This window comes from Netta rufina (genome assembly GCF_964035555.1).
Source record: "Netta rufina genome assembly, chromosome: 16".
NCBI lineage: Eukaryota > Metazoa > Chordata > Aves > Anseriformes > Anatidae > Netta > Netta rufina.
In genome coordinates this window covers 2,001,863-2,018,777 of record NC_140140.1, presented here as the reverse complement: position 1 = coordinate 2,018,777, position 16,915 = coordinate 2,001,863, and the positions used below count along the sequence as shown (strand labels likewise).

At 35.6% G+C, this 16,915-nt stretch overlaps 1 protein-coding gene across 1 annotated transcript; it reads left to right on the top strand.

Annotated features, from left to right (window-relative positions):
• Nucleotides 1-1,117: 1,117 nt before the first annotated feature.
• Nucleotides 1,118-14,728, top strand: LOC311215571 (translocating chain-associated membrane protein 1-like 1). The gene is made up of 11 exons (XM_084296808.1): nucleotides 1,118-1,250; nucleotides 6,511-6,571; nucleotides 8,087-8,205; nucleotides 8,621-8,737; nucleotides 8,830-8,888; nucleotides 9,662-9,746; nucleotides 10,048-10,118; nucleotides 10,205-10,309; nucleotides 11,830-11,973; nucleotides 12,723-12,883; nucleotides 14,561-14,728. Exons 1-11 carry the CDS (start codon nucleotides 1,131-1,133, stop codon nucleotides 14,620-14,622), a joined length of 1,104 nt encoding a protein of 367 aa, XP_084152934.1. The 5' UTR covers nucleotides 1,118-1,130; the 3' UTR covers nucleotides 14,623-14,728.
• Nucleotides 14,729-16,915: the final 2,187 nt, after the last annotated feature.

The window sequence follows — 16,915 nt, the reverse complement described above, 5'->3', positions numbered from 1 at the left end:
GCTAAGTAATTATGACATTCTTTCAATTTTATTTTACATTTTTCATCAAAAATTAACCACTGTAAAAAAAATAACTAGAAGTATTTTATTTCAAATATGTCTCTTCAGCTGAGGAGAAGAACATGCACGGCAGCATATTTTCGCTGTACAATTGCTCTTTAGCAATTCTTAAAATAATATATAAAATCCAGTTTCTGAAAACATTAGTCTGAAACTCAAAATAGAGGTGGGAAAAGGAATAGGAGCATAGCCAAGCTCAGCAGCAGAACATTTAACAGAAAGCAGACTCTAGCATATATACTTCAAAACTGTTTAGGGAAGCATTAAACATTTAATAACCAACAGGTAGCCAAAATAGCTTTACAGGGGAACCAAATCTTAGGTGCAGCTTTGGCAACCGGATCCAGCTGAGTCTTGCCCTCCCTAAAGCCAGTTGAGGCCAGGCACAACTTGATTTTCCCTTTTTCCTCTTCTGTCTGAGGCCTTACTTGTCCCTTGGCCTTCTCCCCAACTGATTTTTATTTCTGATAAATTGCTCCATTTTTCCCACTAAATTCCACATAGAACCAGCAGACACACAAATTTTTAACACCTCAGAACACCACGAATCTGTTCTCTCTCCACTTCATAGTGAGAGTGGAATAAAAAAAGGAAACGAAGGGGACTTCTCAACATCTTTTGCCTAACGAGGGGTGAAGAATCACGACTGTTCTCCAGACGGGAGGCAGCGGAGCCGCTGCAGGGAAGGTTTCTGTTCCTCAGCCTCGCGAGGAGAGCCGAGCGCGCGAGGCTCCCCACAACGGCGGGAACCTCCTCAGCTCCCAGCCGCTCCCGTACCCGCCCAAGCTCCACCCACCCACGTATGGGATTGGCAGGAGCCCTTGTCACTCATTCCGCACCCGTCTCCAGCCGCGAGCGCCCAACCGCCTCACGAAGCTTCACCCCCTTAAAAACCGCTCTTTCAAGTCGCCTAACCGTTAGCTTCCACCGCCGCCACTCATGGCTTCCTTCGTCTTGATTGGTTAAAACCAAGGAGGGGGCGGGCCCTTGGGGCTGGCTGTGTTTACCGTGTGTGGGTTGAAGGCGGTTGGGCGGGAGTCGCCGCACCCCTCAGCGGGGCCGCGGGCGCGATGGGGCTCCGCAGGAAGGGCAGGAGCCCGCCGGTGCTCAGCCCCGAGTTCGTCCTTCAGAACCACGCGGACGCCGCGTCCTACCTGGCCGTGGGCATCCTGCTGGGGCTGATGTTCGAGGTACAGGGCGGGGCGAGGCGGCCGTCGGCCGCTGAGGGAAGCGGTGACTGGTCCCGGTCCTGCTGTGGGGCAGCAGCTTTGGGGTGCCCGCCTCAGAGTCCCCTCTGCGCCTCAGCCCTGTGGCTGGGGGGCTCTGCCCCGCTCCTCTGCCCCCGTCTGCCTTTCCCCTTATCCCTGCAGGGTTTTGATCGTGGTTCTTCACCCCGACACCCAGCTCCGTGCACCTGGACCGGGCGCCCTCAGCTCCCCCTCAGTTCTCCGCTGCCTTCTCTGCCAGCTCCTATTCGCACTTTTCAACGCTTGTGCTGGCTGCTCTCTTATTTACTTTCTCGTCCAGTTTTCTTTCACGTTTGCACCTTGATTCCTAACAGCTTCCCACAAGCTCCCTTCCACTTAATTCCGTTATGAGAAAAATGCCCCTCACACAGAGCAAAGTCACTGCATGTCTCTTTGTTGTGACTGTTTTGAACTTTTTTCCCCTCTTCAAATGCCCACGTGGTAAAACAAGTAGGAACACTATTGTAAAGAGGGTTTCAGACCACCAGTTTTTGTTTTAAGTATGCTTAATCAGATGGTAATTAAAAACTACTAGTCACACTTCTGCACAGCTGCTCCCTTTATTGCTGTATTTGTCATCTTTTTCCCACTTCTGTGACAGAACTCTTCAGTGTGTGCTACTGAGTAAACACGTTACACTAGTGTGGAGTAAGGGATAAGGCTTGGTAAATAGAGGTTAAGCTGAATAGACAAATACTACGCAGAGATATTTCAACATGTTCTGCCAGTTGGATGAGATTTTAGTTCAGAACAATCTGATTTATAATTACGGTTAAATTCGGACAGAAAAAAGTTATATGCAGTTGCTCACTTTTTTGAGAAAGCAATTGTGATGTATAGATAATTCCCTTCTAAATGGGGACAAACTGATGTTGAGGTATAATGTTTTGTTATCTGTGGAGGAATGTGGTATAGAAGTTTATATATGAAATGCAGAACTCAGTCTTGGGATATAAAAAAAAAAATAAAAATGCTAGGAGCTTAACAACTTGGGTGATAAAGGCTTTAAGAACAGAAGTAAATGCCGGCACATGGGATAATGTAAACCCTGTTCGGGTTCCCAAAAGGAACTTTTTATGTATCTTGATACATGTTACTTCTAAACTGGTATTGTCCTGTGTCTTTCTACCGTTAAAACAAAAAAAATTTTTTTTTTGAGTTCAGTCTCCAAATTCCATTTGTCTTTGTGCAGGCTTTGTATATGATGCAGAGGTCGTGTTCCTGTAACTCTACAGGTATTTGGAGGGACTCTGCAACTCTCCCAGGGTCAGCATCGTTATTCTGATGAAGGTGACTTCTTTAAAGGAAGAAAGGAGAGTTAATATTAGTTACATCCAAGTATGATTAGTAAATTAATTCCTACTCAGTATAACTCTCAAAGTTCAACATTCTGCAGACTATATTCAAGGGTGGCATGTGATGTGTTTTTATACTGAGTGTTTGAATATACTTACTGTATAATTTAAACGTGCATCTACTTTTTGATGCAGAAATACTCTGTGGATTGAGATAGCTTTCAGGTGCTACGCAAGGAACAGTGGTGCTATGTAACAGGTGATAAATACTCATATTGCTATAATCTATATTAAAAAACCCTATACATCCTTTCGTTCTACAACCAGATTTTTCTGTATTAGATCTGTCTCATACAGAGCAAAACTATAAATAAATACGAGAGTTATGTGAATTAAATCTATATTTCATTTGTTCACTGTGGAGGTTTTAGACCATTTTTATAATCTGTAATTCAGTCTATGCCAAACAAACAAAACTACTGATGTTCTTCCAGTATTTTTTGGTGACATTCATTATGTTTCTATATTGAGTGCTTCGTAAGTATTACTGGACTTGCTTACACAGCTGTTATTTCTATTTTCTTTTGGTCTTGATTTCCTGTCTGTATTAAAGAGAAATTATTTTTAACTTTTAAGTTTGAAGCACTGAAGGACTACATTTTTTTGTTGTCTTTTTAATCAATGCTTTTCACTGCATTTTATGCTTTCTGTGATTTCAGCTGCAGCTGTCAATAATAGATGTCCAAACCTAACCTGTGGTACCTCAGGGTTACACACTAAGTCAAAGAAAGTGTAAATGAGACTTTTCACAGTTGACTAACTATTGAATGATCTGCTCAGGGTTGCATAGTTCCGTGGTAAATACAGGGTTTTCTTTTCAAGATGGCTGTTGCTCATAGTTTTAAGACCATATGAAAAAACAATAAGTGTGTTAAAGTTAGAAATGAGCATTGGAATGCTATAAATTGAATTACAAGAATTTCTTTAAAGGAAACTCTTATACTTAAGACTGTTTATCCAGCTTAATTGTGTTTCCCCATACCTTAACTTTGCTGATTATAATGAGGTCTAAAGATGTGTGTAAGGAGATGTGCTGTGTTTATAACATGTTGAAAAGTGGCAGTTAAAAAACAACAGGTAAAATAGTAAAGTTTTTATTTTCTCTGAGAAACTTCATAGTCTCTTATGTGCCCAATACTGTTCCTTTTCCTGAAAACAGGGTGACACTTGTCTTCTAAAGAAACCTTTATTTTAGTTCTTCTTAAGCCTCTGTTATCTTTTAAGAGGAAGCTTCATGTGATTTCTTTCCTCCTCTTAGAACAATTTACATCATCCTTATATCCATGGCTGTCTTACCACAGAATACCACTTAATTAGGCTCCAGTACTTCCAGTAGAGTAGAGCATTTGTAGTGTCATGTTTTATGCTTCATAGACAAACAGACAAGCTAACCTGCTGGGCTCTTGTGAAGATGCTTACTACCCTCTTCTCCCAAAGAGCATTTAGAAAAAGAGAGAGCTTATCCATAGGAGAACTAACTTCCTGGTATGCCATTGGGATATGATCATAATACTTGAGTGGATTCCACTAAAGGAAGCATATGATTTCAGTTCTTTTTAGAGTGAAATAAGATGAATTAGTGAATAAGATAAGATGAATAAGTGAATGTGTAGGGTAACAGGAATTATGTTAATGAAGTAAATATGAAGAAGGTATTTTGTAAAATGTGAAGCACAAGCTTAACGGTTAGATTTGTAAGCTATGCACCCATTTACTTTATAGATTGCTCCTTTTCTTCTCTTTGTCATTTGAGCTGCTCTGGATTCTGTAATAAGGCTTTTCTCACAGCCTGCAGTCATCCACAGTCTCAGAAGGCAGCACAGCAGAGAGAGCCACAACCATTGACCACGTCGCTGTTCTCATTTTGGCATGTACAATGAGAGGGAAGAGGCATGGTCCCGAATTAAGGGATCTGGCAGAAGTTGCACGGTGCAGTGATAATGCCTCTCTGCGAGGAAGAGTGTTGCTGTGGGTCCTGGGTGATGACTTACTGAAAGCAAACGGTTCAGTTTTAGCTTGTTGCTGGTGACATCAGTCCCTATATAATTACCTGTGTTTTCCCTGTCTTTTCCAGGAGAATTGTCAATGGACTTGTCATGCTCTCATTCCATGCACACTTTACGCTGGTGATGCTCTCGCTGTTTGTTCTCACCACTGAGCACATGAAAGAACTTTCACAGCTGAGTAGCGCAGCATGTTAGGAAATACATCTGTGTTATAATTAGTAGGGTTTTCCCCTCCCTTTTGTTTGTCTGGGTCTGTTTTACTTTGTATAATTTTACTGTCCAGTTCAGCACATCACTACTTTTGATAGCACAAACAGACAGAGACAAGAAGCAACTGGCAGACAAGAGAAAAGCAAGATCACTCCTTTTGATGGTAGCGCTGGTTTACACAAGGTTAAATCATTTTTGGGACTTCAGTGTCTGATGGTCAATTTTGTATGCCAGAATAAATGTTTTTGTTTTTTTTTTTTTTTCTTTCCTTAATGAGAATTCATTTCAAAAGCACTCTTGAGGATTATGACTCCTCTACTGTTTAATTTCATGGATGCAGTGTACTGCAGTGATACGCCATTTCCCCCTTTGTTACAGAGGCTCTTTAGCATTTTTGTGCCACTTGTTTGATTTGTAGCTGGTTAAATGGATGCTTGTTTTATGTAATCCTGGATGTTTTCAGTTATATTTTGAGAAAATAGGCTGTGTAACACCTGGTGAAAATAGCTTTCTTTTTTTTTTTCATTTAATTCATGTTTGTGAAGATCAGTTTAAGAGAAAATATAACAGGTACAAGAATGTATTCTCTTACCTCACATCATTTTTCAGATGAAGCCTGTTGCCCTTCTCTGATTTATTACCTAGATAACTGACTGCTTGCAGGTGTAAAAAAAAAAAAAATGTTTTCATTATGGTGGTGCAGGATATAATTCCGTATTGCATTTTTTGCACCAAAAGAAGCAGTTGTTTGTTTCCCCTTCCACTTATATCTCTGTTATAGTTCATCACTTTATCAGTTAGATCAACACAGCTGTTTTTGAAGTTGTGCAAGCCAGATAATGAAATGTTTTCAGTTAACTAAGCAAACATTTACCTCTTACCACTCAGTTGTAGGATCATACAGTAATCCAGATTATAAACAGTTCCATTGCCATAGCTAAGGGCTATGTATACTGGAGGATGGAAATGGGAAGACATTATCAGGAACTGGGGATGGCTGAAAGCACTGGTTGTAGGTTTTTGGTTGTTGTTTTTTTTTGTTTGTTTGTTTTTTGTTTTTAATAGTCTTGCCACCAGAGGAAAAAGTAATGTAAAAGTATACCATTGGTTACTGTTGATCTTATTCCTAAGATCAATCTTTTTTTTTTTTTCTTGCTTGATTGACAAAAATTCATAGGTGAGTCTTACAGTTCTACTGTGATGTTTTGAATACTCAGTTTGTTTATACAGAGGCTTAGCCAGTATATCACTTTTTTGAATATCTAGCAAGGTTGCAAGGTTGTGTGAAACTTTCTATCTGGATTAATTTAGAGTCTTAACTTTTGAAATAAATAAAAGCCATTTACACTTTTAAACACTTTAAAATGTTATTTAGTAGAACAGTGAGTAATTTGATCCTTAGCTAAAAAGACATAATTCAAGTCCTGACCCTACGCAGCAAATGTTGAAGGATTTGCAACAAGGTGAACCTCTCCATTTGTAAGAGATGAATAACACTTCGGGGACCTTGCTGATTTAAATTAAAAGTGGAAGAACATTTGTTGATGGCATAATCTTCTACTTTTAGCTGTTGTATGGTCTGGTTTATTTGAAAAATCTGTTAGCTTTTTCTTGTTTCTTTTAAAATTCCAGGTCACAGCCAAGTACGTCATCATCTTTATTACTGTGCAGTACAATGTCACCTATACCATTGGTAAGATTAAATCAAATCTATTTTGTTTCTATGTAATGGAAGAGCTCAACTGTTAAAAGTTATCTTTTTTCCTTGCTCTCAAAACTTCACTTTTATAATACAAATATTTTACTGATATTTGAACAGCATCAGGTAGAAATCTCCTAAAGCGGAGACTAAAGTAAAATCCATTTGTAGATATAAAGATGTTTGTGATGTGACCTCTTCATAGTGTTTGGTGTGTATGTGTGTATATATGTGTACAATTGTGTGGTCAGGTTTTAACAGAAGATCTAGATGAGTTTTGCACCAGGAATTCTGGAGGTTTTGACTCAGGAATATATCACTAGTGAATGTCTCTTTTGAAAAATAGTGCAGACAGAAGCAGCATTTGATAGGCAATTACTTGTTCATTGATTATATCACAGGCTGTTTTCAAATATGGATATGGTACATTTCACACTTAGAATTCTGCAAATGTACTGTGTGTTAGGACCTGTGCCATTCCTGTTATGGGAAGCAGTTAATTGTTTTCTTGACACCTTCTGGCCTAGTATCCTTTAGAAAAAATGTTTGGCCATATTTCTGCTGTTTTTTATTTGTCAAAGGATAGTCTTAAGGCTAGTTAGACCAAAAAAAATTTTTTTTTTAATTCCTCGATGTTTATGAAAAGTGGCAGCTGAAACATCCAACTCAGTGCCCTCTCTTAGACAAAAGCAGAGGATTCTAAATAGTAGATAGCCTAGCCTGAAAATCAGGATGAGTGTGGTTCTTCACCAGTTGAAGTGCAAGTTATTTCTTTTCTGTTGTCTCATAGATGTATGAAGAAAGGTGGAGCTGTTGTAAAGGGTGTCTGTAGCCCAAAGGAGAGACATCCCTACAAAATACGCCTTCTTCAAGCCTACTGCTCCTTCTACATGCTTTTTAAATTGAATTTCATATATATTTTCTCCTACACTTAAACATTGTAAATGTGAGCACTTGAAGTACTTGTGACAATAGTAATATTCTTTTTTATAGTGATTTTGTTTTTGATTTATAGGAACATATATTAGTTCTGTAAAAGTAAAATTATTTTGCAAATATGCAGCATCTCTTTAAAAAGAGAAAGAAGTTGCTTGTTATTTACCAATGTGTCAGATGACTATGGATACTATCCTCACTATATAGTTTTTTTTCTACGTGTAGTCATGAGTCTTAAAATCGAATCTGTTTGGTTCTCTACCAAAATGTAGACTGTAAGATGTTTTGTTTGTTTGTTTTGATGGTCTGGATGAAGAAAATGGATTGAGGCTATGGCTCAGTGTCTGCTGCTCTCAGTAGTTCATTCCTGGTTTATAATTATATCACTATATTGAAGGAAAAGAGGATGTAGGTTATTTGAATCAGGCTTAAAAAGTAATTTTCAAAACCAGAAAATAACTGGTCTCTTGTATCAGTTTACTGTAACTTCCAAGAACAGTGGTCGCTGCTGCCTTTTCTTGGTTGCAGAGTATTTCTTCAAAGAATGTAAAAAATACACTTTTTCTTTTCCAGATGACAAGAGTGAGCATGTTAATTTTTATGAATATGGTCCTAAAGACATTGCTACAATCTTCTTCTACATGCTCATAGCTATTATTCTGCATGCTGTAATCCAGGACTACATATTAGATGTAAGTTCATTACTGGTGCGTAGTTCCCTGTTTTAAATGTTATTTTTAGCCATCACTTGCTAACAATTTTCCTATTTTTCTGTCTATTATTAAATGGTTGTGGAATATCTTCATGTGTAGATCATTTGAACCACAGAAGCTCAAATGATTTCTGTGTGCAAATAGATTAGAAACATTTATCAATATGATTATAGGGAAAAAAAATTTGAACATATCTCAACATCTTCTGTGTGAACTTCACTTTAGTGAAGCAAATTGGTGTATAAAGCACAGATTAAGGTTTTGAATAGTGGGAGCTATGCATTTTGATTAAGGAATGGGAGATTTGGGAATTAAGAAATTAAGAGGGGACACTAACTCCAAAATAGTTGTTTGTCTTAGAAATTAAATGTATTGTTCATCTTTTTGTTTCTAGAAAATTAATAGACGTCTGCATTTGTCAAAAACAAAACACAGCAAATTCAATGAATCAGGACAGCTAGCATTTTTCTACTTATTTTCATTTGTATGGGGAGCCAGTATTTTGAATGCAGTAAGTAAGTCACTCTATTTGCTATTTTTATTTAAAAAAAAATAGACTTGAAGGATTAAGAAGGTCCTTAAATCAATGGCCTTTATCTTTAGGAAGAATTCACGGTGAACCCAACATTACTGTGGAAAGATTATCCCCATTCTCGTATGCTGTAAGTATTCTATTTTCAGTTGGAAAACCTGGTGTTTCTACTTACTGGATATTTCCCTGCCCAAAATTTTAGGGACTGCTGTTAAGGTAGTGACATTGGTACTTGATAAGAATGACAATTAAGTGAAAATCCTTTCTTTTGTTTGAAAATTGATGGCTGTTTTATCCAAAGGTAATTTGTGATAATTTAAAAATCTAAAAGATACTTGCATGTCTTTTTACCTTTACCTTTAAATTAACTGTGGTTGCTGAGAAGGTGAAACTCTTTGCAAAATGGGACCTATAATAGGACTGATGAACTGTTCTACACTCAAGAAATGTATATTTGTGAGTGGGTTAATAGACAGGACTTAGAGCTTAATTGATTTTTGATTACTATTAAGATGACTTACAGAACTCATTGTGTGGCCTTTTTTCTTTTTCATCTCATCTGTTTCCTGGCAAGGGTGGTAGAATGAAGGGAGATCATACTAATTTTTAAGAAGTGAGTTTTACTGCTCACATGATACATTGTTTCTGGTTTTTAGGGTCTTTTTTTTCTTTCTTACTGTCTTAAAAGGTGATTGAGAACTTGCTATCAAGAAGCTTATGAACGCTAATTCAAAAAAACTGTCATCACAGGTTTGTTTTGTATTTGCAGTTCCCATGATTTGGGAATCATAAAGTATAATGAGTCAGAATGACGTATTTTAAGATAACGAAATAAAATTTATCTCATTTTAAAAGATGGTGAGTTTTCAGGCTTTCGTTTTCTTCATCTGAATTATTGTTTAGTTTTCAGGTAAAATTCTTCTATATTTGCCAGATAGCCTATTGGCTTCATGCACTGTCAGAACTATACTTCCAGAAGATCCGAAAGGTATGGAGAGAACTCATCAGTACAGTTAATTAAATACATATTCATTTCAAATTATTCATATTGATATTTGTTTATATTGCTTGTATTTGTATATGCAGTTATTTAGATACCATTTATGTATTTTATTTTCCTGCATTCCTAGGTAACTTGTACAGGCATTCTGTAGTTTCACATTCAGGTGTTCTTTCCAGACACTTGCACAGTAGTATGAAAAATAGTCAAACTTAATGAATGATGTGCTTTTTCTTTGGATAATATAGTGAAACCATAACAGCACTTAATATAATTTCTCCAATTTTAGGAAGATATTCCAAGGCAGCTATGTTATATTTGCCTTTACATTGCTCATATCTCTGGTGCCTATATATTAAAGTAAGTATTTACATGTTCATTTTCAATCAGTGTATCTATTTTCTTCATACTTAAATTAAAAAATATATAACTTTTCTGTTTTATAGTTTGCAGCGTTTGGGGCTAATTCTGATGGTACCTCACTATTTAGTGGAACTCATTTTTCATGCTTCACGTCTTTTCTACTTCAGTGATGAAAACAAGCAAAAAGGGTAAATCTTTCATGTATTAATTAAAATTCAGAAATTTTATACTAATTGTATATAAGTGGATTTCAATGTATGTAAAAGTACTTAGGTAAGAAGTCTTTTGTTCTATGTGTAATGTTACCTGCTTTGAATTCCAAAAGAAGTCATCATAATTGCATAGACATAGAAGCAAATACATGTACACCACCTCATAATCATCGTCGTGGGAGTTTGCTTGAGCTTTTCGTTAAAGTCCCATATGAGATATATATTGGCTTCTGCTTCTATATGATGCCAGTTTACTTACTTATGTGTCCATAAATACTTGTATGTAGGGATGACTTTATCAATTCTTTTTTTTTTTTTTTTTTTTTTTTTTTTTTAATAAAAGAAACATTCCCTGTAAATTCTTGCAGGTCTCTCTCCTTTATAGTTAAGGTGCAGAAGGGAAGTAACTGTACAACATGGGAGGTGATGTCTAAAAATGTGTAGCTGATAAGGTGTGTATATATATATATATATATCTTGAGTAAGGTTCTTAACTATTCTGAGAATAATGGGTATGAAAGTAATGAATTTGAGAAAGAAATGAGATGTAGAACAGAGATATGTAACAGAAGCATGCTAAGAAGGATAGGGTATGTTTTGCCATTTGAATGCAAAGAATTTTGGAGGTTCCAACTTGAAAAAAAAACAAAACACAAAAACAAATAACATTGTTCCATTTATGTGTTCTTGCTTCATATTCTTCCATTTTCTGACCAGTTTATTATCATAAACACCTTGCTTTCTTTCATGCAATCAATTATGTATAAGCAGACTCCTTTGAGGTAGTGTAGTGCTGCTTCCCTTTCTGGTCTTCTCACCAGATGCATTCAAGTCATTCCTTAAAACCAGCATTTTAAATAGGTGTGCTGAATGTTCTTTTCAGAAAATCAGTGTTTATGAATGCATATGGGGGACGTGGGAGAGGTGATTTTTCATTTGTATATCCTATTTAATTGTGAGTTTTTTGGAGGTAGGAGGTTACCTGCTTTTCATTATATAACATCCAAAAGCATAAAGGCTAAACATACTGATTAAGAGAAAAATCTTTTCCTGTCTTATAATTCTAATGATTAAATAAGCAACTATGCCCCCTCCTCCCCCCCGATAGTGCCTTTTTAATCCATTTAATTCATCAGTCATTTGATATTAAGTATTTTTCCAAATAAATCTTTATCTTATGGCAGTAATAATACTGATTTTTATACATTTATTTTTATCTTTTTAATAGCACTCTGTTACTCGGGATTCTTCTCTCACATCCTAGAGCAAAAAGTTGCCCCCTATTCCACAGTGAAAGCTCATTTTCTGTATTTAACACCTTGAAGCAGTACTGAATGTTTTGCACGTCAGTTTTTCTGTAATTATTGGGCCTTTCTGTAGGCTTTTTCTGTAGTTACTGAGAGGAGCTTAATGAAAAGCTCTTTGTATGTTTGAGTTTATTGAAAAGAAATGGGTTAAACAGGGAAAGCACATTAATTTCATTATTTTGTTTTCAGATTTACCATCTGGGCTTTACTTTTCGTAATGGTGCGTCTTCTGACCCTAACTTTATCCGTCCTCACATTTGGATTTGGTCTGGCCAAAGTAGAGAATCCAGGTTTTTCCATAGCAGATGGAAACTTCAATGTACTCAGTGTGAGGTATAACAAGGCTAGTAGACATCAATTAATGCTTGTATAATGTGACATTTCAAAATATCTTTTATTAAAACAGTCCAAGAGGACAGTGTGTTTTGAAGAAATTCCCTGTTTGACACCTTTCCTTTATATTATTTAAGGAAAAGGGAATTTTGTGCTCTATCTTTTTTTTTTCATAGTAGTAGTAGAACAGGATATGTGTGAAAGAAGAAAGGGGTGTCTTCTTTTTTAACTGAATTGTTTATTTATTTCTCCTATGTATATTGTGGACATAGTATCATTTGGAAATAATAATACCCATATTTAAAAAATATTTTTGTATGTGTTCATTTTGAAATTTTATTACTTTTCCATCATGAACTCATCACTTTAATGCTCACCTTATAAATCAATGCTTGCAATCTAGTATGTGGGAGGGATTTTTAATCTCTATGATTTTTCATTCATAGATTGAAGCCCTTTCTGGCAAGCAGTCACACATTCTCCTATTGGCTGTTGAAAGCTATGGTCATAGCTCCTTGATAAACATGATTGCTGATATCAGTATGCTTTCATACAGTGCTCATTCATTTCTTGTGTGATGCACTTTATCTTGAGTAAAGCCTTCTGATAGATCTGTTTTCTGTGGTATGGAGATTTAAATTGTTTTAATAGTAGACTTCTGGGGAAAAAAAATAAGGACAGATTTATAGTCTGTTAATGAATAACCAAACCTTTTATCTAACTGTCCCTAAAATCCTAAATTTCATTAGGATTAGCTGCCTGGGTGCTGTTTGTTTAACGCAGGCCTGGATGATGTGGAAATTTATAAATTTTCAGCTGAAGAAATGGAGAGAGCATATTAAGAAGCAAATTCCAAAGAAGAAAATAACAAACACAAAGAACAAACTGACAAAAAAGGAACTAAGCAGAGGTCAGTGGCATAACATTTTAAGTTCTTTCTAGACCAAATGGTTTGATACAAGATGCATCATCATCTTTTCATAAAGAGTAAAAGCATCTATCTCTTGATGTGTAGAGAATATACACAACATGATAACTTCTTCAGGAGTTAGGACATGTTCTGTAATTGTCAACAGGACAGCACTCAGAGTGCTGCCTATATTTAGTGCTAATCTTGGGTGATCTTCATGGTTAGTGTTATTCATTGAAGACTATTTTAATCTAAATGCAAGGAACAGTTCATGAAATGGGGCTTAATGTTTATTTTTTTATCTTTAAAGTCTTTCCAATGCTTCAAAAATTGTTTAACTTAATGAGAAGAGTATCGTCTGAAATCCCTACTATATCTTATATATTCTATTAATTTCAGATCATTAAAATTAAATTTGTTCACGTGTTCTTCTATGTAGAGATGTATTATGTAAAGAACATCAAACCCACCAAAAAAGAACTCCAAAGGAACATCCCTGACATCCTAACTGGCAAAGGACAAATGGAAAAAGTCTTTTAATAAATGACATTATATGACTTTCAAATCCCTGTATTATATCAATAAAGTGTTACGAAGATTGTGAAATTTCATACCGTTTATACGTTACTTAGTTCCATCTGTACTGTTACACCTTTTTTTCGTTCCATGGCCTGAACTTCTTAAGCTAGTGACAGAGAAAGCTGTTAAGTGTGAAGTGGCAAGCTGTCTAGGATAGCACCTTGCTTACTGGTGGAAGAATGCTGTATAAAGAAAAAATCTGAAGGAATCACTAAGATTGGTACAAGAAATAATGGAAAAAAAAAGATACCTGTTAAACTAAGGCATCATAGAAGAGATGTTGATTAATACTTATTAGTAATTACTCAAAATATAAGAATAGTCAATTGTCTAAATAATGACAATAATCAATTGTCACTCTAGACAGAGCTTATCAGTAGGCCCCAACAAGTTTCTATACTGATGTATTCATAAACAAATTGGTGAAGTAACAAAACCTACCAATGAGACAAAACTTCAGATGCCTGACAGGAGAGCGTTGTGGAGTGATCTTGCAAACATGGAGAATGGTTTGCCTTTTTTTTTTTTTTTTTTTTTTTAACAAGAACGAAAACCTAAATTCATAATCTACAATGCATTTCCTAAACTAAGCTACTCAAAGTAATGCATATTATGGAGGGAGGGAAAATGAAATATAATCTATGTATACACAACAATAGACTTCAGAGTGGCATTAATGTCTCATGAAAGATCTTCATAATCCTTTTGTCAATGATTTGTTGCAGTCAACACCTTACAATGATCTAAATGCAGCTTAGACTTCAGGAAGTTGCCAAAGATCCCCTGGAATCTGAGATGTTATGTTGGTAGGGCTGCCCTTTATTTGCCGTATTTTTAATATTCGTCTTGAAACATCTGCTACTGCTCACTGCTGCAGATAGGAGACTAGACTTAAAAGCAAATTCTGTCTGATTTCCTATTCTTAGTAACTTCATACAGCCAAAGTTCTTAAACATGTTAGGTACCTAACTTGAAGTTAATTTCAACTGGAACAAATACTTGATTTTCTTCCCCTGGTCTAATTGCTGTGTTTTTCATGTGAGAACAAGTTGTATTTCTACTTACTGTATTTTAATTTTTCTTTATTTAAAATTACAGCTAACATCATCAATGGAGCAGCTAAGCTAGAAGATGGAGCATCACCAAGAATAAGAAAATGAAAAACAGTACATGTATGAGATACAAGCTAGTATCAGAAGACAATGTTTGACAGAATGCTGAGTTAAAGAATTGATCCTGCAAAGCTATAATTTGGATGTCTCATTATTTAAATGGACACTATCAGGTTATATTTTTACAATATTTTTATTAATAACCCTAACTTTATGATAGGATCCTCTTTGATCTAGTTTATCCCAGTAGTCATATTTAAACTCACTTATCTCTAACAATAAAAATGGACAGATCAATTGTAACTTCCGGTTCTGTGATCAGAAATTAGTACATTTCTGTAATATTTTTATTACATATATTTCAGGAGGCTGTCTAAATCTTAGTTGTTTGGTTTTATGTTTTTATACAATCTAAAGTCTGTACCAGAAGGTTCTTACCATATTTGTTTACCCCGTGTCTCCCTGAGAGTTATTTTCTTTATTGCACTCCTCTTATATGGAGTAAGAGGAGTATCTAGAAGCTATATTGCAAAAATATACAGAAAAATGCAAAAATGCTTTATAACTAATTTCCATTCGAAGATTACAGATTTAGAGTGCAAATTCTGACAGGACATTGCTAATCTTGCAGTATAAAGATGTGGACTATCTTTAGTAAAGATGCAAATTGTGTCCCTTGGCAGAAATGGTAGATTGCCTGTTGGATTTCTGTTGTGGATTATACCCTCTTGTAATAGGAGGGCAAAAGGAGGTGGAAATAAAAAGTAGCCAGTTAATATCTGTTGTATTTTAGCCCTTTGGAAGTTTTGTCTTTCATTTTAAAATATTTCTAAAAAGTTAGTATTTTATACTTGCAATCACATGCCAATTTTTTTCCTCAACTGTTTTATTTTCCTTTAATTTGTAACAGCTGCTTCTTAAACTTGAGTCTAATATTCTTCAGGGAGGCATTCAAACAGTATTGCAATGAATGCTATACTAAGCATAACCTAAAGGCCTTTTTTTTTTCTTTGTCTCTGGATAATAATTTATTTTAGTCTCTGACTCAAGTTTTTTTGTTTGTGAAGGTATTAATTTGCTCCTTATGTGAACACTTTATTTAGATGTTATTTTAATATTAATATGCTTATATTAAAATGAATTATTTAACTATAGAGAGATTAATGGTATTTTTGTAAATAACTCTCTTAGGTCTGATGTTGATATCTTGATGTTGGATAAGTTTCAGGAACACACTTTCTTATTTGCCATAACCTTCTGTGTGACTAAATTGTAGGAATATTACATAATTCACATAAACCTATACATTTCTACTAAAAGTGTGTACTATGGAACTAGACTACATTTGTTGATACTTTTAATGGACTTAAGTACTACTGAATGCCTTGTTCAGTGAAAGTACCACCTCTTGAGCAGTTTGAATGAGATTTGCCTAGCCTTCAAGTATTTCTCAGCACGCTGCTCAAAAGGCAGTGTTTAAAGTATACTGCAACTGCAAGCCTGAAGTTCTTGTCGATTTCAGTGTGTTTATACCTAAGTTAGCAAACTTTCAGACTGAATCCAGAGGAGGTGTAGGTTCCAGTATCCATTTCTAGGCACATGAAACTAGATAACTTGGAACATTTCAGACCTTTTTGGCAAGTGTTACCAGAAAGTATGTTACTAATACTACCACTTGAATAAACTGATAACACTTTTGAATGTTCTTAATCCACTCACAACACTCATGATGGCCATATATATATATATATTAAAGACTGTGATTTTTTTATTTGAAGTATTGTTGTAGAAATACTAGTGCGAAGTCTCAGACGGGATTTTCAAAAGTCTTAGAAACACAGGTCCTAAGTGCCATGAAACAGACAAGTCAGCCTATGCTTAAGGTCTAGGCTAAAGACTATGCAATATGTTGGGGTATGTGTTGGGGGGTTGTTTGTTGTTTTTGTTTTTTTTTTTAACAGCTTTATCAGCATGCTTTTTTTTTTTCCTCCAGAGAACTATGAATGTCACAGAGTAACAATCAAATTAGATGTTGACTTGTTCCTGTTTCAGCTGTGTAGCCTTTGCTGAAGTTGCATGAAATCCGTTAGCACAGATGTTGAGGCATGTTCCCTAGTGGTGTGATGTTATAATAAATGATCCTGTTAAGTATTTTTAACATTTAAGGCATTAATTTATGTGAATCTTAAGACTTCCAGAGCAATTGTATGTAGTATTTTCTAACAATCTAATTGTAAACTTTATAGGGTAGAAGTGCTCTGCATAGTCACGTGTGTGCACATCAAAATGTAAAATACTACCATTCACCTGCTTTGGAAAACCAAAATTATATTCTTTTACT

Bases quoted from the DNA above. Each gene is read 5' to 3' on its own strand.
- LOC311215571 (XM_084296808.1), top strand. From the start codon at position 1,131: ATGGGGCTCCGCAGGAAGGGCAGGAGCCCGCCGGTGCTCAGCCCCGAG. The intron at 10,310-11,829 runs GTAAATCTTTCA...TTTTGTTTTCAG, and splicing joins GATGAAAACAAGCAAAAAGG to ATTTACCATCTGGGCTTTAC. The intron at 11,974-12,722 runs GTATAACAAGGC...AAATTTCATTAG, and splicing joins TTCAATGTACTCAGTGTGAG to GATTAGCTGCCTGGGTGCTG.